Source organism: Saccopteryx bilineata, chromosome 5 (genome assembly GCF_036850765.1).
Source record: "Saccopteryx bilineata isolate mSacBil1 chromosome 5, mSacBil1_pri_phased_curated, whole genome shotgun sequence".
NCBI lineage: Eukaryota > Metazoa > Chordata > Mammalia > Chiroptera > Emballonuridae > Saccopteryx > Saccopteryx bilineata.
The window spans coordinates 186,348,999-186,367,062 of NC_089494.1; the positions used below are offsets into that span (position 1 = coordinate 186,348,999).

Consider the following 18,064-nt stretch of genomic DNA (forward strand, 5'->3'; position numbering starts at 1 on the left):
AAGAAAATATTCCTATATTTAAAATAAATTTTCTATTGTTTTTTTTTTTGTTTGTTTGTTTCTTAAACCTTAAGCTAGAAACTTTTTCCATACTGGTTTAGAGTAAATAATACTGTAAGTAAGTAGCCTACATAACTAAATAGTATAATTTTCTCAGTGAGATTTCTAGAGGGATATGCAGGGGGATTTGCATGCTTAATTCCCATTAGCACCTGTCACTGGGATTTATTATCCCAGAGTTAATTCTCCACTCACTGCAGCCAAGGAAAAGGAAGCCCTGATACATGGATTTAAATTAAGCTTTTTATTTTTAAGAATGAGATGAATTTCATGTCTATCCCATAAACACCTACAGTATTCCAACCCTGAAAAAAACTCATTTAAATTCCTGTTTGGTAAAAATTCACCCAAATTTGATAGTATTCAACAACTAGAAAAATGTATGCATAATTTGAAAATTTGTCTTGAGGGAAGAAGTGTTTAATCAAGGACTTAGATAAGTTTTCAAATCCGTTGGGTCTCATTCTTCCATTCAATATTGAATAAATGTTTATTGACCATCAATTATGTGCCAGGCATTTTCTAGGGTCTGGGAATAGAGCAGTGAAACTACTAAGAAACCCCCCACCCTTGAGAAGCATACAATCTATTGGAGAGTAAATACATATATACACAGACACATATATCTGCATATATGTCTACATATACCTGTAATTAGGTGTGTGTATATACATGTACACATATATGTTTACATAAAGGAAGTGCTAGATGGAAAATCAAACGGGATGAATAGAATGGATGAGGTGAATGTGGTCAGGGAAGGTCTCTAAACAGTGACATTTGAGCCCAGATCTAAGTGAAGTAAACTAGCAATCCTATGTTCAGAAGTCTATTCAATACTGCATTATCTCTTTCATGAGGGAAAAAAAACCAAACACAACAACAAAATCTAGGAGGGATGTTTCAAGGAAAGTTTCATGTGCAACCACTGGTTATAGAAAACTCAACTGCTTAGTAAGGCTGACCTATTTGCTGGTACTTTCCCTGTCCTTATTCTGGTGCTGTCACTGTCCCCTCCTGCTTCCACTTCATCTTTACTTACTATTATTCAAACCATTCTCTGGCCCTCTTTAAGCTGAATTTCGGTATTGGACTATGTACTTCCCCCCTTCTTATTCTTTACTTTTCTTTTAAAGAATTATTTTCATATAATATCTGTCATTGAGTACTTTGATACTCCAAACAGAAATATGTGACATTTTACTTTTATTTAACTGACTCGACTTGGATGATTCTTCTCTACAGAACATTTTTAAGCAATCAATCAACCATTATTATATATACTGGGCTTTGTGTTAGGAGTTGGGGATGAAATCTTAAACAAGACAAATCTTTGCCTTAAATATGGGAACAGGTTCGTCAATGAATAAAGTTCTGTTGGACAGCACTGGTCTGGATAGCATACAGATGATGGGAACCTTTTATCAATCATAAGAATAGCAGCTAACAATTTTATGTGTTATACATTTCACATGTTTAATTCATTTATTTCTCACAAAACCTTATGACAGTTACTGCTTTTATACCTATCTTACAGATTAAGAAACTGCGGTAGTTTTATTGTTCAATTTCTGTCAACAAGTAATAAGAAATGCTAAGAATCACCCAACCAGTCTAGTGCAGGAACCTACCATCTTACCAAAGTATCATATCTTGGTATGAAGAAGCTCAAAAGGGTGAAGAAGACACTTTAGTATGGCAGACAGCACTATCATAGAAATAAGAAATGGCCAGATTTGTCCATGTCTTTGCCGTGTATGACTTTTCAGATCAGATTCATCCACGACACATTTTACTGAGTAGAGGTTTAGATGGAACTTGGCAGGCAGAATCGTGGAATATTAAAATTGAAAAGAACTTTGAAACCACCTAATAAAATATTTCACAGATGAAGAAACTGAGACATGCAGTTTACCTGACTTGTACAGAATGACAGAGGGAGTTATGACCACAACCAAGATTAGATTGCAAGCTTCCTGCCTGCGTGTTTACACACTGCCCACTTGGCACGAAGAGCTTAAAATTTTCCTGATTTATTATTTATTGTTAGCTTAGAAATGCACTAATCTTAGGAAGTCGTTTTCTTCCTAGAATGTAGCTATTCAAGTGTGTGTTGACCTTTTAATCCAGCCACTTGCCTTTTGTCTAGCCTTCCTTACTTTATCCACCCATTCGTAGATTCTCCCTTATCTATCCAGCCAATTCTTCCTTGGGGAAAAAAAAGGTAAAAAAGATTCATAGCAGTTTGAGTCCTTACACACACCATTAGGAATTTGGAAATCATGTCATAGATTCCACCATCAGTTTAAGTGAGTCTCTACAAATCTTGTGCATTGTTTCTGGGGGTTTCCCCTGGTATCGGTATCATCTCACCAAGAGGCACGCAAGTAAGATCTGTTGAAGAATGAGTTTTCCTTGAGCTTTTAGTTTCTTTTCCACTACTGAGGTTATAGGTGCCGAGAGCATAAAGCAATCTAAGTGGAGCTGACAACCCCAAGATTGCAGCCGGCTGGGGCACTGCCAAAGCTTCATACCTTCTTCCCCACCACGCAGGACTCCAGCTCCAGCCCAAATCCGGCTTAATCAATCTCAAGACCCGAAGTCACAGGAGTCCAGTCCCGGGGAATCTGGCTCAGGCTTTGCTGGCGCCGTGGAGAAGCTGGCAGGCGGTGGGCTGAGCTCCACAGGACACAGCCAAGTGGCTCGGGGCGCGCCGCGGCGCTCCCGGAGTCGGGGTCTGGCGCACCGCGGGAGGCAGGCGCGCTCCCACTCTCTGCAGCCGCCTCTTCCCTCAGGTCTCAGCCCGCGGCTTCCGCGGGTAAAGCAACAGCCGGTCTCCACCTTCCGTGCTGGGCGCGCATTCCCCTCCAATCTTAGCTTACATAAGGAGGCCGGGCGCGCTCCCGCCACCGCTTACCCCCCAGTGGAGTTGGGTGGCGCCCTCCACACCTCCTGGGCCCAGCGCCTCAGAGCACCCAGGCGCCGCACACCGGGAGGTGACCCTCCTTGGCCATCCAGCAGCAGCGGTCGGGACGTCTCTACACGACGTGAGAACACTTAGATTGGAGATCCGAGCGCCTCACTGTGCCCAACTCCCTCTTTCCACTCCCTCCTCCTCCCAGTTGTCTCTACCTCCCTCCTCCTCCCCCTCTTCACCCGGCGGTGCCTGTGTACGTTCGGCACTGTGAGGGGACGGGGAGAGCAGTCCAGGCTCGGCGTTCGGCGGAGCTGCGGCTGCTCCCGCTGCTGGGGAGGAGCAGCGAGGTGGTCGCCTTGCGCCTCCCGGGACTTCCCAAGTGGGGGCAGAGCAGGCGCTCACCGTTCCGCCAGTTAGAAGGCACTGGGGAAGAGGAACCTCCAAACTCCTCCTCAGTGTCTCCTCTCCACCCCTTTTTGGCCCCTGCCCTTGGAGAAAGTGGAGTGTGGCGCTTGGTTGTCATTATTTCTGAGGACTGATTCGCGGTGCACGGGTTCAGCAGCTGCCCAGTGGGTTTTCCCGCTGTTCGCGCGTCTGTGTGTGGCTCCCCCCGGCACCTCTGTCGACGATGAGGAAAGGTCTGCGGGCGACAGCGGCCCGCTGCGGACTGGGACTGGGATACGTGCTGCAAATGCTCGTGCTACCTGCCCTGGCTCTGCTCAGCGCAAGCGGCACTGGCTCCGCCGCTCAAGGTAAGGGGGTCCGCCAAGCTTTGCGGCCACCTCCCTTCGCTTCTTTCCTCCTTCTTCCTCTCTTTCTCCCCAGTTCTCCTGGCTTTCTTAATCCGCCTCGGTGCACCCTACTGGAAATCACTTTAAATTCCCACTAGCCCACTTTCCCAACTAGTCGAGAAGCTTTGGCTATTATTTTTAATGTTTTCCAAGATGAGCATGGATGGACCCAGGACGCATGGGGTGTGGACACGCATCTGTCCCTGGGCATGTGGGCGCCTTTGGGTGTCTTTTGCACTTTATGCTCCACATACACATGTTGTTGCGTATAATACACACAGAGGTTCGGAGAGACTCTCGGTACGGGTGTCCGTGCGGCATGTCATAAATGCACCCTTATGCACAGAGGATCCCCGCGCTGTGCCACGTCTGGGGTGGCGGGATCTTCAGTGAGTCTCTGAGCACGCCAGACGCGGAAGGGCACTCAGCTAAGAAAATGTGCCCTTTACCGCCGAGGACTCACAGCGCTGGTGTCCCTCGGCTGCTGCTCAGGGCGCTGTGGAGACGCATAGCACCCCCGGACCCGCGCGTCCCAGCTTGCGGCAGGCCCAGGGTGTTCACACCTCCGCACTCACCGCTTCTTAGTGTCTTCCTCGGAGCTGGCGACTGGGAAACTTAAAACTACAGGGCTCTGGGGAAGCAGACTGGTCGCTCAAACCAAATCTGAAACTCCCCGGGGTAACCAGTCAGTTTAAAACTGACATTTATATTTAACGCTTCTGAGCTTTAAAATAAGTGTCCGGGGCCCTAGGCAAAACCAGAGTTGGCAGAAGAGCGGCGGAGAGTTGAAGGAGGAGGGGAGGAAAGGGCGCTGAGGGCCTAGCTCCCTTCTTGTCCCCCGAGTTTGAATTGGCAGCGGCAGCTCCCAGCCTTCTGAGTCCGGGAAGCTAAGTGGAAAGGAAACGGAGAGGAGAGAGACCACGCTGCCCTCCTCGCGGTTTCTCTCAGATCCCCAGGTCTCCAACCTCCTGGCTTGCTAAGCGCCGACCTGGGTCTTTTCGACCAGCTCTGTGGCGGTTGCTGGCTCTGGAGAGGCTCTCCGCTTTTCCCTTAGGCGGGGGCGAGTTGGGGGTGGGAATGGAGGAAGCTTCTGCACCATTCGGAGATAATTCAAGCATCCCATCATCTCGTTTACATTTTCTTTAAAATTCGGGAGAGCAGACGAGGTGCGGTATAGCCTAAAGTACCCCGGTGCTGTTCAGATACTCTGGGGGTTCCCAACAGCATCCTCCCTGATCCGCGTGAGCGCTGGGGGCGAGGCCGTGGGAGGTGGAGGAGAGCGCTGGGCGTAGGCGAGCGTGGTTCGGGTGGGGAGGTAAATGATTAGCAAGGCTTTGTGAATTAGCCATAGCTACTTTGGGAGTAAATTTCCCTGCTGCCGTGCTAAGTGGCAACGCTCATAAATCCTTTCCTTCTTAACAGATGCCTCCCATCCCGAGGTTCTGCCCTGGTTTTTCTTGCGTATACTTCCAGAGATCATCTGTCTATCTTTACAAAGGAATTTCCATTGAGATTCATATGAGCTTGTACATTTCTCGAAATTGGTTAAGAAGTTTTCAGGGTGGCAGCCAAGGGTGCTTAGAGGGAGGTGTTAAGTTGAAGTCGGCAACCTGATGAATAGTTGTGGAATCAACCGCGTGCCTCCCTGTGGAATTCGCCTGCTGTTATTGGGAGCACAAAGTTTGGCGTGGGGGCTAGGAAGGGGCCGGACAGTGAGCGAACTGTTTGGAGAAAGGACAAGTTAAAGTCCCCAAAGATGCCAAACAGGGGATCCGAAATCCCTGCCCAGTGCTTACTACTGCCAAATTAAAAACTGCATAGGAAAAAGGATCAATAAAAATAATCAAGCCAGAGATTGTAAGTGGATTAATATTGAAAGAAGAAAGGAGAAGAGATGAAAAGAAAAGCTGCTCAGCATAGCATTTGCCACTTGCTGTGCATATATTTCTTCATGTAGACCAGGCAAGTCAGAGATTGAGGGTTGAACGTGGTCTTCCGATCTTAAGTGGAAAAATAAAATGTGTTCTGTTGGATGTATCTCAGTGCTGTTCTCCGTTTACTTGATTTAGTTCTTTGAGTTCCTGATGAAAAAACTATTTATATTTGAACCTTGTGGCCTTCAAAAGGCATTATTCCACCACTTTTATCTTTGTTGTCCTCCATGTTTCCTGATATCAGCTCTTCCTGTGTTGTCTGTTAGGTATCAAAAATGTACCAAGTGTCAAATTGTCAGCTACTATCACCATCACTCTAATTCCATTTCCCCTCCTGTTTACTCTTCAACCACTGTATCAGTTCCTTCCCAGAATCAGACTTTTATCACGGTCTTATGATCAGATCCTCTTTTCCTTCTAATTTCTTGTCCTTTCTCTTCTCTTTAGAGTGCTAGCAAAATACAAAATGCTGTTGTTATGTTGTTATGTAATGATATGGTTTGCATGTGCTGAGGATGTAAAGATCAGAATAAACTAGTGTTACGAATGACAGTACATATGCAATTAAGATGAGAAAGTCAATGTAAGCACTTTACAATGTGGAAGAGGTTTTTATTGTTGTTAGAGAAGTACTGGAAAAATCAGAAGTTTTAGGAAATATGTCTCTTCAGAGATATCCAAGAAAACAACAGATGTTTTAAGATGAAGAAAACATAGCGAGTATTATTTGTGAATGTACTGAGTTTTATAACTGGTTTAAAGGAAGACAGCAGTCATTTTAAACAGGTCCTTAGGAGAGTCTCTAAGCTTCAGGCAACAACTTGCTCTCTTCTGCCTAGGCCCTAATTGTTTCATTCAAGATTGCTGGGAACAACTAGCTCCAGGTAATTGGTGGTGTTTCTGACTTTCAAGAATGAAAGGTTTTAGTAGGAAAAGTGTAGGTGTGGATTGTGTGTTTTGAACAGTGTGCTTCAGGGTTAGTGCCCTCCTGTTTTATAAATGCATTTTATTTCTGGGTTACACAACATTCATATTCTGCTTATCTAGCACCAACTAGTGTTTTGAGTGCTAACACCAACAAACTCAGAATAGAAAGTTACTGAAGATTGTAATCATATAAGGATAATTCTTCATTATCATAAATTGACAATGTTTTTTAAAAGCAAGTCATACACTTTCTATAAGAGAGTAAAAATTACTTCATTCATTTATGCATATTGGTGTAGTACAGCCAGACCATTGGCATAAAAACAAACAAACAAATCTGAATTCCATTACAATGGTACTATATACTTTTCCATTTTAGGGGCAGAGTAAATTCATAAATTCACATTTTGGAATTTGCAATAAGGAAAAGTAGCTAGTTTACCTTTGTTTAGAAAAAAAATTTCATGCATTCTTGCTTAAGGAATGCTTAAAAAGCTTCAGAGAATAAACTTCTCAAGTACTTGCAGAGAGTGAGGAACCATTAGATTGTTAACATTTATTGACTTCTTGGCCTTCTGTGTTCTGGATACTGGGGATTCAAAGTTCAACAAGACAGGGTCCCCAGCATCTCCCAGTGTAGTCCTGATTGGAATCTATACTGAAGTTTTTTAAGCACCCTCCCCAACCCCACCCAAGGACATGATCCTGAGTGAGGCATGAGCTTTACTAGACAAACCCTCATAGCTTATTTATAATTATTATTGACTTAAAAATAACTGTTCTCTAATGTATGCTAGGTTTTCCACTTAGTGAGAAAGAACAGCAAGAGTGAGGTCTGTTGGTCCTTAACTGCGTTTAACACTCTTCTGATTAGGTCATGGCTTTGCTGGAGCAGCAGAGGGAGTCATTCTCAGAACAAACGGTAAACTTACTGGCTGCAACCACTTCAGGAAGATAAAGGGGAATGGTGTGGGGGCAGGGATTGAGCCATCACTCTTGCCTTCCGATTTTAGTCTACATCTGACTTTTGTATTTGTGGCAGTTGAAAATGAACGTGTTCAAATTTCTTCACAAATTAAAAACTAGCTCTTTTGGATCGTGGTGGCATTAGGAATAAAGTTCTTAACAAACCAGTAATATGCACTTATTATGTTCCAGGCTGTGTGCTATTTGCTAGGGACACAGAGTTAAACAAGACAGTTTTTCAGTCTTCAAGGAGAACAGTTTATAAGCATATAATTATCATTCACATTCTGAAATATAACAGCGGGCACAGTTATAGTATTTTCTGGATTCAAGCATCCAAAGATAGTAAACATAAGTCGGGCTAAAGAATGATGGCAAGGGTTCCAAAATTTCTACACAGAACTTGAGGGTAGCAGTTTGGTGGGAAGTTTGCATTGCAACTGTCATATTAAATCTTACTTAGATTAAATATAGAGTTGGTTCAGTTTGGGAAAGGCGCAAGCTAAAGGCTGTTTAGTGGTGTGTGCTCATTCGGTCAATTACGTTAGTGGTTACCACTATCTCAAGAGCTTCCTGTCCTCCTAGGTGTTTGGCGGTGAATCAGTTATTTAGTGTCCACCTGTGCTTCAGTTTCCTCCAATATAAAATGAGAATAATATATACTACAAATCAGATTAGGATTGAATGAATTAACACATGTAGAGTATTTACAGCAGCATTCTTGTCTTCCATTGTGTACACCACTGGCAAAGAAATCTAGAAGTTGAAGAAATTAAAGGCGAATAGTTTTAAACTCAGAGTGGGATGGCTGCAGATACAGCTTTCCCAAAAGCAGCACATGGGGCTCTCTGAGGGGATGCTCCACAGTGTATCACTGCAAACTCCCAGAGCGTGCCTGGTTCTTTGAACAGTGTGGAACACTTTTCTTTCATAGTCCCATTTCTCCCTTTCTGCGCTCTCTTGAGAAAATCAACCCGATATCAGTTCTAAAAATGCTATGTCAAGTAACTGCTAACTTAGGTCTTGGCTATAAGTTCCACCCTTGATTTTCTTTGCAATGAATAATGAAAAAAAGAATAAAAAGAAAACTTTTCATAAATACATAAACAGTTCATTAAAAGAAAACACATGTCAAGTGCCCTGTTTTCAGATAGGGTTTGGGAAAAAAAGCTCTCTACAAAATATCCATAATTTTTCTTTTAAAAAAACAGACACAGGTGTATAGTCTGAAGAACATAATTGAATACACGTTAAAACAATACAAAGAAACATAGAAAATTAGGTTGACTTGAAGGTAAAACAAATTTACTAGGCCTTTTATATATTCAAATTATATGTATATTTATAGTAGAAAGTTTTAGCATTATAATTTAGAATAACAGATTTTGAAAGCTTCACATTTAATTATTTCTACTTGTTTAGTAGTTATTGCTATTTTTTCATGTTTGGTGTTTATGTTTTTTGGCAAACTTTTATGCTATAACTAGAGATTTGTGGGGGGTTTCCATGTTGAGACAGATCATTCTCCTACACTATTTTCATTCTGCTTTTAATTTGTGATTGCCAGGTGAGCTCTTACTACAGAGTCCAAATTTCTCACTTTTTAAAACTTCTTAAAGCTATGTATGGACTCTTCTTGGATTTTGTATTTTATTTGGATTTGTAATTGCTTATATATTCATGTAGGAAGGCTGCATGATCTGAGGCCCTGGATATTGCCCCATTGTCATTTAGCTCAAGGATCTTTGAAGCACTCACAGAAACTCAGTGCTTTATTTTATGTAACGTTTTAAAAGTGGAGTAAGTTTGCCTTGAGCAATGCAGCAATTCTATCATCTTCTTTATTCTAGTTCTTAAAAAGAAATCAATAATTGAATAATTTATAGTTTTTCTTATTTTAAATATTTGTCATCTCTAAATTTACAGATTTATGTAAAAACATTTTATAGTAATACTTTTATGAGCTATCAAGATCAGAGATAGTAAATTTTTAAATCCTTGATTAGAACGCTCAGAATTTCTACCTTTTTATGAAAACCCAAAACATGTATTATGTTGCAAATATTTGGACTCTTTGAAAACAAAATGTTGGAACATACTGTTCTGTAGTTCAGAGTTTTGAAAATATTTTTGGTAAAATTGAAATATAGTCTAATTTTGACCATTCTTTCTCCCTAAGAAATTGCTCCCTTTGGAGTTGCTAATGAAGTTTTGAAATACGTAGAAGAATGTCTCCAGATTTTATAGTAACTTTCAACATACCTAGCTTTCTACATGGAAGTGTTAAAACTATTTGACATTAATTAAATTGAAGTTATAATTTAGAAAGGAAACTAGCTTTGAAAGTGCCAAGTATTCAGATATTTGTCCTTATATCAGTTTACCTTTTCTTATCCCTAAGCAGTGATTCAAAAGTGCTTTGTGTAGCGAAAGTGAAGTCAAACATCTGAAAACTCCAGTGTTTGGGGAATACCCTCTGTAAATTAAATAAATAACCATATCTCATTGCCAGTGTGGTAGTGCAATGTGAGAGCAAGGGGAACCAGGTGAGACTTCATTATATTGATGTACCGGTTGGAGTCTTATTTTAAATATGAGGGCTCAAAATAATCATGTTAACAGACAATGTGGATGGATCAAACTTAACTCCAGACTTACCAATCTTATTTATTTAGACATGTTGTGAGGATAGGGGGATTTTTACCTTTCTTAATCATTGTCATTTGGATCCTATGGCTAGTTTCATTTCTCAGCAATTATGAGAGCCATAAAAAGACCTTATGTAGTGAGCATGTATTATCTCCTCTTCTAAGTAAGGATGTTAAACAACAGAAACTCCCTCAGCACATTAGCAAGATTATTGATGAATGCTAACATTTATCAGTTTTAGTCAATGTCTTAATTGATTATTTAATCATGGACTGCCTGAACTCAACTATAATTTATTATCTTCTCTCTTTTTTCTGTTCAGAAGAAAAACCTTATATGTGAACATTTCTTTCCAATAAAAAGATTATTGCTTGCATATAAAAGTGCTCTTATAAGGGCATATATGTTCATGAATGGAAGTGTAGGTGTTTTTCAAAATTAAAAAAATTAGTGTTTATAAATATAAAATATAAAAGAGTAATATAATAGTAAATTATACCGTTTTTACAGAAAAAGTCATTTTAAATTCATAATATACACTTTATTAGACAATAAAAGTTTAGTGCAATAGGATGAGGCATATGGTATATAGTAGTATTCACTTATAATTATAGGCTTAGTGAAATACTTTTATGCATAAGCTTAAAGTTAAAGATAACATTCTATTCTTTATGAATTCAAAAATTTGTTGTATTTTAAATGAATATTTTATATAATTGTAATTTTTTTTGGAAATTTCAAGAACCTAAAAAAATTTGCAAGATCTATATCACAAAGTACTCTTTAACAAATGTCTTCTTTAACTTCTAGAGGAACTAAAAATGCTAGGCAATAACGAAAATTCTGCTGTTTTATTACAAGTGATTTTCAGAGACTTGCATTATCTATAATCTATACCAAATAACCAAAGTACTATCACAACAAAACTTCATGATTGGGAAGATATAGTCAATAATGGTATTTCCCTGCGATCATCATGCCTCTGTGAAATATGTTGACATTTGAATTTAGTTCTTGATAAAGTGAAAATGCTATATTTTATTTTTCATTGACTAAAGAGTTTGCCAAATATACACTTGTAGCCACCCAGTGGAAGTGTGCAAGTTTAACAAGTAGTATTCTAAAAGTCAGTCTAAATAAAACAGTAGTTACATTGCCTGTCATTTTCTTTAGCAACTTTCCTTCTTCCTTCTGGATCTCCATAAGGTAATGAAAAAGTGTAAGCTTTAAAATGTGTTACGGACCAAATCCAAGGATGGAAAGAGCCTAAGATATTTCCCTCCCAGCCATCCACAGCTATCACCGACAGAGTATGCAGCTTGGTGGAAAACAGAAGCCCATTTCAGTAACTGCTCTCAAAAGCTGAAGAAAAACAGGCATGTTCAAATGATTTATTTGTACTATCCGGAAGGGAAACCTAAGATCAGTATTTCATCATAATATTATTGAACAAGCCCTCTGACTTGAAACTTTTATCTAAATAGAGTCTTCATCTGCACCTATTTCAATTAACAGAGAAAAATAAATTGGACAGGATTTAAAAGATATATATTTGAAAGAAGTTACATTTGCATTGTAGTTGGACCTACGGTATTTGGGCAAGATGTGCTTATTTGAGAGATCTAGACTTAAATCAGAGATATACTGATATTCCTTTGGAATATGTAATTAACCCTCCAGTGGTCCTTGTAGAATGCATTGTCAATTTCTGAGCGACTCTTCAACATTGTCATTAATAGCAATACCAACATTGTATCTTAAATCTCATCTGTATATCAGAAATCAACCATTCTTTATCTAGGGAAAGAATGTTCTTAAGTAAAGTTTTATCTTTAATATATTATTATATGATACATTTTTAAAATGACAATATTTTTTCTTATATATTCTATTTTATATTTATTTTGTTTACATTTTCACACACATTCATATATCTACATATATAGAATTTAAAAGACCACAATGAAGAAAGTTATGACTAGGAAAAGTTTTAATGATAGGTGTGTTTCCAGGGGATGGGGGTAATTAGTTTATTGTATGTATTGGAAATAATGATCACATAAAAGATATACATGTCATTTTCTTATTGAATTAAATAACTGTGGAATTATTTCCAAGGAGGGTGTTTCCAGGCAGAGTCTTAATGAAATGAAGAGTTACAAGTAGACACATGTATAAATAGTTCAGTGATTCCCTGTGAGCATATATATGCTTGCGCGGATTGTGTGGGCTTGTGTATATCTGTGTAACTCGTTTTGTTTTTTGCTTTAGAAATAAAAGCTCATTTTCAAATAACCTTGGTAGTATGCTTTAAAAGAAAAAGAACCTTTCAAAAAAGAAAACATTTTTACTTAGAAAACAAATTTATAAAGGAAGTTCTTGAGAAAAAATCAGCTTTACTCAATGGATCATGAATGAAAATTACGTACTACTTTTCTGCAAAAAGTGCCTTGTTCTCTGGAAGTCACTAAGTCACTTACATCTTGTACAGCAGTGGTCCCCCACCTTTTTTGGGCCTTGGACCGGTTTAATGTCAGAAAATATTTTCACGGACCGGCCTTTAGGGTGGGACGGATAAATGAATCACATGACTGAGACAAGCGTCAAGAGTGAGTCTTAGACGGATGTAACAGAGGGAATCTGTTCATTTTTAAAAAATAAAACATTGTTCAGACTTAAATGTAAATAAAACGGAAATAATGTAAGTTATTTATTCTTTCTCTGTGGACCGGTACCAAATGGCCCACGGACAGGTATCGGTCCGCGGCCCGGGGGTTGGGGACCACTGATGTACAGTACTGATGCAGTGGCTTATTGGATAGAAACGTATTTTCTCCTTTCCTCGAAGGACAGAGAATAGGGGATTCACCTTTTCCCTGGTATGTTTCAGACAACATGGAGAACTTCCATTGTTTTCCTTCATAGTGGACTAAATTTGTTGATGGAAGGAGAACATCAGCTTTCATGCATGGACAGGTAAAATTCTTCCTCCACATGCAAGACTCCCTCGTAGGGTGCCCTCAGTAGAGGCATCATTTTCATTGAATGCACCCTGTGGGAGGTGATCTCTTATGTGGACTGGGCTGACTGAAGGAGAGGCCAGTGTGTTGTTCTTGCCTGAATTCTGTGATGGTTTATTTCAACTTCTTAATCAAATAGAGTTATGTTCCCAGGCTGGGGAACATTTGATTTTCTGGGACTCTCTCAGATGGTTGATAGGCTTCTCTATTACATATATAGAAAGCTTTATTTAATTGAACAAAGATGAAGTTAGTTGAGGGGAAGAAAAGAGTGTTACTAATGAAAGAATATACAGAACTTCACTCAGGATAGAGGGATAATATGAGTCTTTGTTTATATTCAATATTGTACTGAAATGCATGTTCATGTATAAATATTTATACCTAAATGTATAAATATATATTAATTATTGCCATATGTCCACATCACTGGGTATATTGGAACTAGGAATTTGAAAGATGCAAATAATTTCTAAGGTTCAGAAAATTGTTTAGTATGTCCTCTATCATACCTATACTACAGTCATGGATGACACTGGGTTTTCATAGCAGAATATGTAGTACTCTGCTAAGAACAGCAAAGTAAATAATAATGCCTCACAAAGTTTTGTGATCACAAGTCTAAATGCTGATGAGGGAGGTTGCCTGTTTAATGCTGAATGCAAGGTTAAAAAAAGAGAGTCTTGAAGATAACAGCATATTCCAGAGTCCTTGAGTTTGTTTTGCGTTCAGTGACAGTCACTAAATTAGAGAAAGGAATGTTCAAACAACACACTTGAGGAAAAGTGATTTTTATAGAAAGGAGCCATTTCTGCTAATAGCCAGTAACTGCACGTAACCCCGCTGACATTAAAAGTCCATTAGCTAAGCCAAGTTTAAATAGCAGCTGATGCAGTGTCAGCTAAATGTATGTTGGAATTTTTTTCATATAATTCAGTAATAGCAGTTCTGTAATTTTTTTTTCCTAAAGCTACCTACATTAAGTAAAACAAATGTTATAGATAGTAGTGGCAGGGCTGCTACTCAACAGACAGAGATTGGTGATGAAACAAAAGTAACAGTCTATATAACAAGGAGATAGTAAATGCTAATGATGGTTTTAAAAGGGAGCCTTTGAGGAAAGTCATATGGAGAAGCTTAAGCTGACAAAGCTGACATCCAGAAAGAGTTGTTTTCAGAGAGACACATCTTCACATGCACCACTTTGAGAGATTCATTTAAAGTGAAGTGACTTTTTTTACTATTAGCCTCAGTGTTGTTTTTCAGAGCATTTTGAAACAACGAGAAGCCGCTTCCTTAGACTCTGTTATGTGTGTAAATAGTGGGGGGTAAGGATGGGAGATTGAGAAAAGAGAACAAATGAAAAAGTGAAAGTAGAGATACAACTTCATATATGTTAATATTTTTAAGGTGATTACCATAATATCAATATTTTTGGAAAGCATAAGCATGTATTAGTACTGCCTGCAATGAAATCAATGGTTGAAATGTGCATAACAACCCTGATTTTTTCTTTTGAATATTTTTTAATTTCTATTTTAATCATCTGAAAGACAAAAAAGTTTTGCTGCAAATTTATGTTTGAATCCAAGAATTCTGTAATGAGTCACCTTTAAAAATTCCCTAAGGTGGTATCCTGTAACTCTGCAACCATTGTGGAGACAGAGTAATGGTTGCTGAGGAATCTGCTGTGTGAGTTGAGAACAGGGCAGTAATTAATCAGTGACTGCCATACTCGTACCACTATACAATACTATGAGAACCTCCAGATCGAAGCCCTGCTCTCCATTATTAGACCATTTGTGAAAACCTATACAAGCAACAATGGGGAGTCTTGCCTAAGCTTATGACCCCAATCACTTGGGCATAAACTTTGTGTACATTTTCACAATCGTCACTTGAATTCTCATCACATTTTCTGGTACTTAGAATTATTTATTATTTCCAACCTGAGCTTTTATTTGTAAGTTTGAGACATCACATCTTTTATTTATTTATATTTTAAAAGTAAGTCAATTTTTTATTGTGTTATACAACCACCTCACATAACTATGTTTTGCTTAAAAGGGGAAAAAAGAAAAAGGAGAAAAAAAGAAGAAAAGGACTTTTATTTAATCATAATGGGGTGGCAGAAATCTCCCTTTTATGTTCACAGCTTTTCTTACAAGCATTTCTTAATAAAATCAAGCAGTACTCTTTGGTGTTTGTTAACTGTTTTAATTTAATTCATACCACTGTAAAGGCTTGTTTGGAATGAATTGAAAGCTTACATGGACAGAGTTTATACAATTAAATTTCTAACCAAAATCCCATTTACTAACATATAATATGAGGGACTTGATGAATAATCTCATCTTTAGTATATAACTCCATCATTAATAACAGATGGAAATATGCCTCAGTCAACCAGTGAGCTTTGATTTTTAATTCTAAACTAACTTTATTTTTTTAGATTAAAACATCTGTTAAAAGTGACTGTTTTCCATATGTTTTTTTTCTTTTCTATTAAGTAAAACTTAATTCTATTGCAAGATGAAAAAAGAATGTCATTGTACTTTGCCACACAATAAATTTGTACACATCTATGAACTAGTATTAAGAAATTGAATTATGTTGACAATAATATGATGATGCTGGTCTGATTGAAATAGGACAATTATTACATTAGAGTTTGGAATAGGTTTCAGAAAAACTTACTTTGCGAATTAACATACCGTTACTTTTGTGGATAGCTTCATAAGTGAGTGTATCGCTCTACTTTTTTTGTATGAAGAATTACATTTAAAAAAAATTTAAGTGAATAGACTATCTAGTATAGTTTGGCACAATTAAGTTTGTTTATGCTTACACAACTTTTCTTAAAATAATATTTAATAATGTTGATTTCCTATGTGATTATCAAGATTGTTTAGCGGCCTGACCAAGCGGTGGCGCAGTGGATAGAGCGTCAAACTGGGATGCGGATGACCCGGGTTCGAGACCCCGAGGTCGCCAACTTCATTGTGGACTCATCTGGTTTGAGCAAAGCTCACCAGCTTGGACTCAAGGTCGCTGGCTCCAGCAAGGGGTAACTCGGTCTGCTGAAGGCCCGTGGTCAAGGCACATATGAGAAAGCAATCAGTGAACAACTAAGGTGTTGCAACGTGCAACGAAAAACTAATGATTGATGCTTCTCATCTCTCCATTCCTATCTGTCTGTCCCTGAAAATCCCTCTCTATGTCTCTGGAAAAAAAAAAAAAAAGATTGTTTAGTGAACGGTTTTAAGGTTCTCTTGTTTTTTATTTTTGTCAGTGTTACATTTCCTTTTTCTTGACTGTTGGGGGATTATAACTTATTAGATGTATACATGTATGTGGATATGGTAATTTTTTCTATGCCAGATTTTGAATCTAGAATATATTCCATTAATACTAGCACCTAATGTCAATTGAAAAATCAGTTTTTATATTTTCTCTACTACGTAATACATAAAGCACATTATGTACTTTTTGCTAATGTTTAAATTTTTTTTCTAGAGAATAATAGACAAACTTTATCACTTATATCAGAAATTTTAACACACTGAAGCATTTACTGATCCTAGGATAGACACAAAATTTATTAAATTGCTATTTCCAACCAAGGCTGATGTTCCTATATGTGCAAGGGGCATATCATAATATAGACAAAAAGAGAAATTAGATACTACACTGTTAAATATATATGGAGTGACTAACATATGCTGCACTTAACAGTTTTCTAATAGACTAGTTTCTGAACAAACTGTAGCTGAACTCTATAGCTTTGAATAGCATACATGTGATATTTATGATATATAAGATGGAAAGGGGAAAATATTTGAAGATCATAGTTCTGCTTATAAAATGTTTTTCAGCATGTATTTATAAAATGAAAGCGAATCAGAAGTTAAAAGTGCTTAAAGAACAATTTTATTTTGGAAACAAAAAACAAACAAAAAAACAAGGGCATAGAAAATGTTTTCAGCCACAAACGGTATTCAGTATTATATATTTTAGTTCACTGTGACCTTAAATAATTTTGTTTTATATTATTTAAAATGCTTCATTATAAAATTAAAATAAAACAAATCATTTTTTTTCTCAAAATGTGTCAACATAATCCCAAACATTTGTAACCCCCCCCAAATGCAAAAGTTGCTTATTTACTTAATTACTGTATCTATTACAGTCTTTAGCTGACAGAATATATTAAATATAGTAACTAAATAAAAAATATAACTCATTCACCATACCAAATTGATAACTGCACAGGAAACACTTTTAATTGGCCCCATTAAACACTGACTCATTTGTAATTTTCTTTGTCCAAAAAGCAAAGCTTAACACATTTTTAGTTTTTAACTCCAACCTTCCTCCCCTAGTCCCCAAGTGCAGCACTGTAGGAAACATCCCACTCTTTAAAGGCAAAATTAATAAGAGCTCTGGAATCAACAGTATGGTATAGTCTCTACATAATTACAGAACCTCTTATCTTTATAGGATCTTATTCTGCTTAAAGAACCCAACAGAAACAACTTAGAATGCTTTTAATGATTGAGTAAACTGCTTATTTGAGGTTTTATGCTGTGTATAACATTTGGTTTGTAGTAGTCGTCTTTGAAGATTCCCAAAGGGAAAAAACCACAACCACTCAAAAGATGAGACTATTTATAATCCCTTCTTCAGGGCTATATCTATTTGTTTGTTTTTTGTCTTTTTTTTGTTTGTTTTTATTGTTGTTTTATTTTTGTTTTAATAAAAACAAGCTGCTCAAAACTTTAAATTTTTCTGGATGTTAAA

The 18,064-nt window shown here is 38.0% G+C and overlaps 1 protein-coding gene across 3 annotated transcripts in view; it reads left to right on the forward strand.

Annotated features, from left to right (window-relative positions):
* The first annotated feature begins 202 nt into the window (after positions 1-202).
* UNC5C (unc-5 netrin receptor C) overlaps positions 203-18,064 on the forward strand; it is a 437,884-nt gene continuing 420,022 nt past the window's right edge. For all 3 annotated transcript variants that reach the window (XM_066232951.1, XM_066232949.1, XM_066232950.1), the window contains exon 1: positions 203-3,729. In XM_066232951.1, the coding sequence (XP_066089048.1) occupies positions 3,606-3,729 (124 nt within the window). In that variant the 5' untranslated portion in view covers positions 203-3,605. The remainder of the gene's footprint in view (positions 3,730-18,064) is intronic.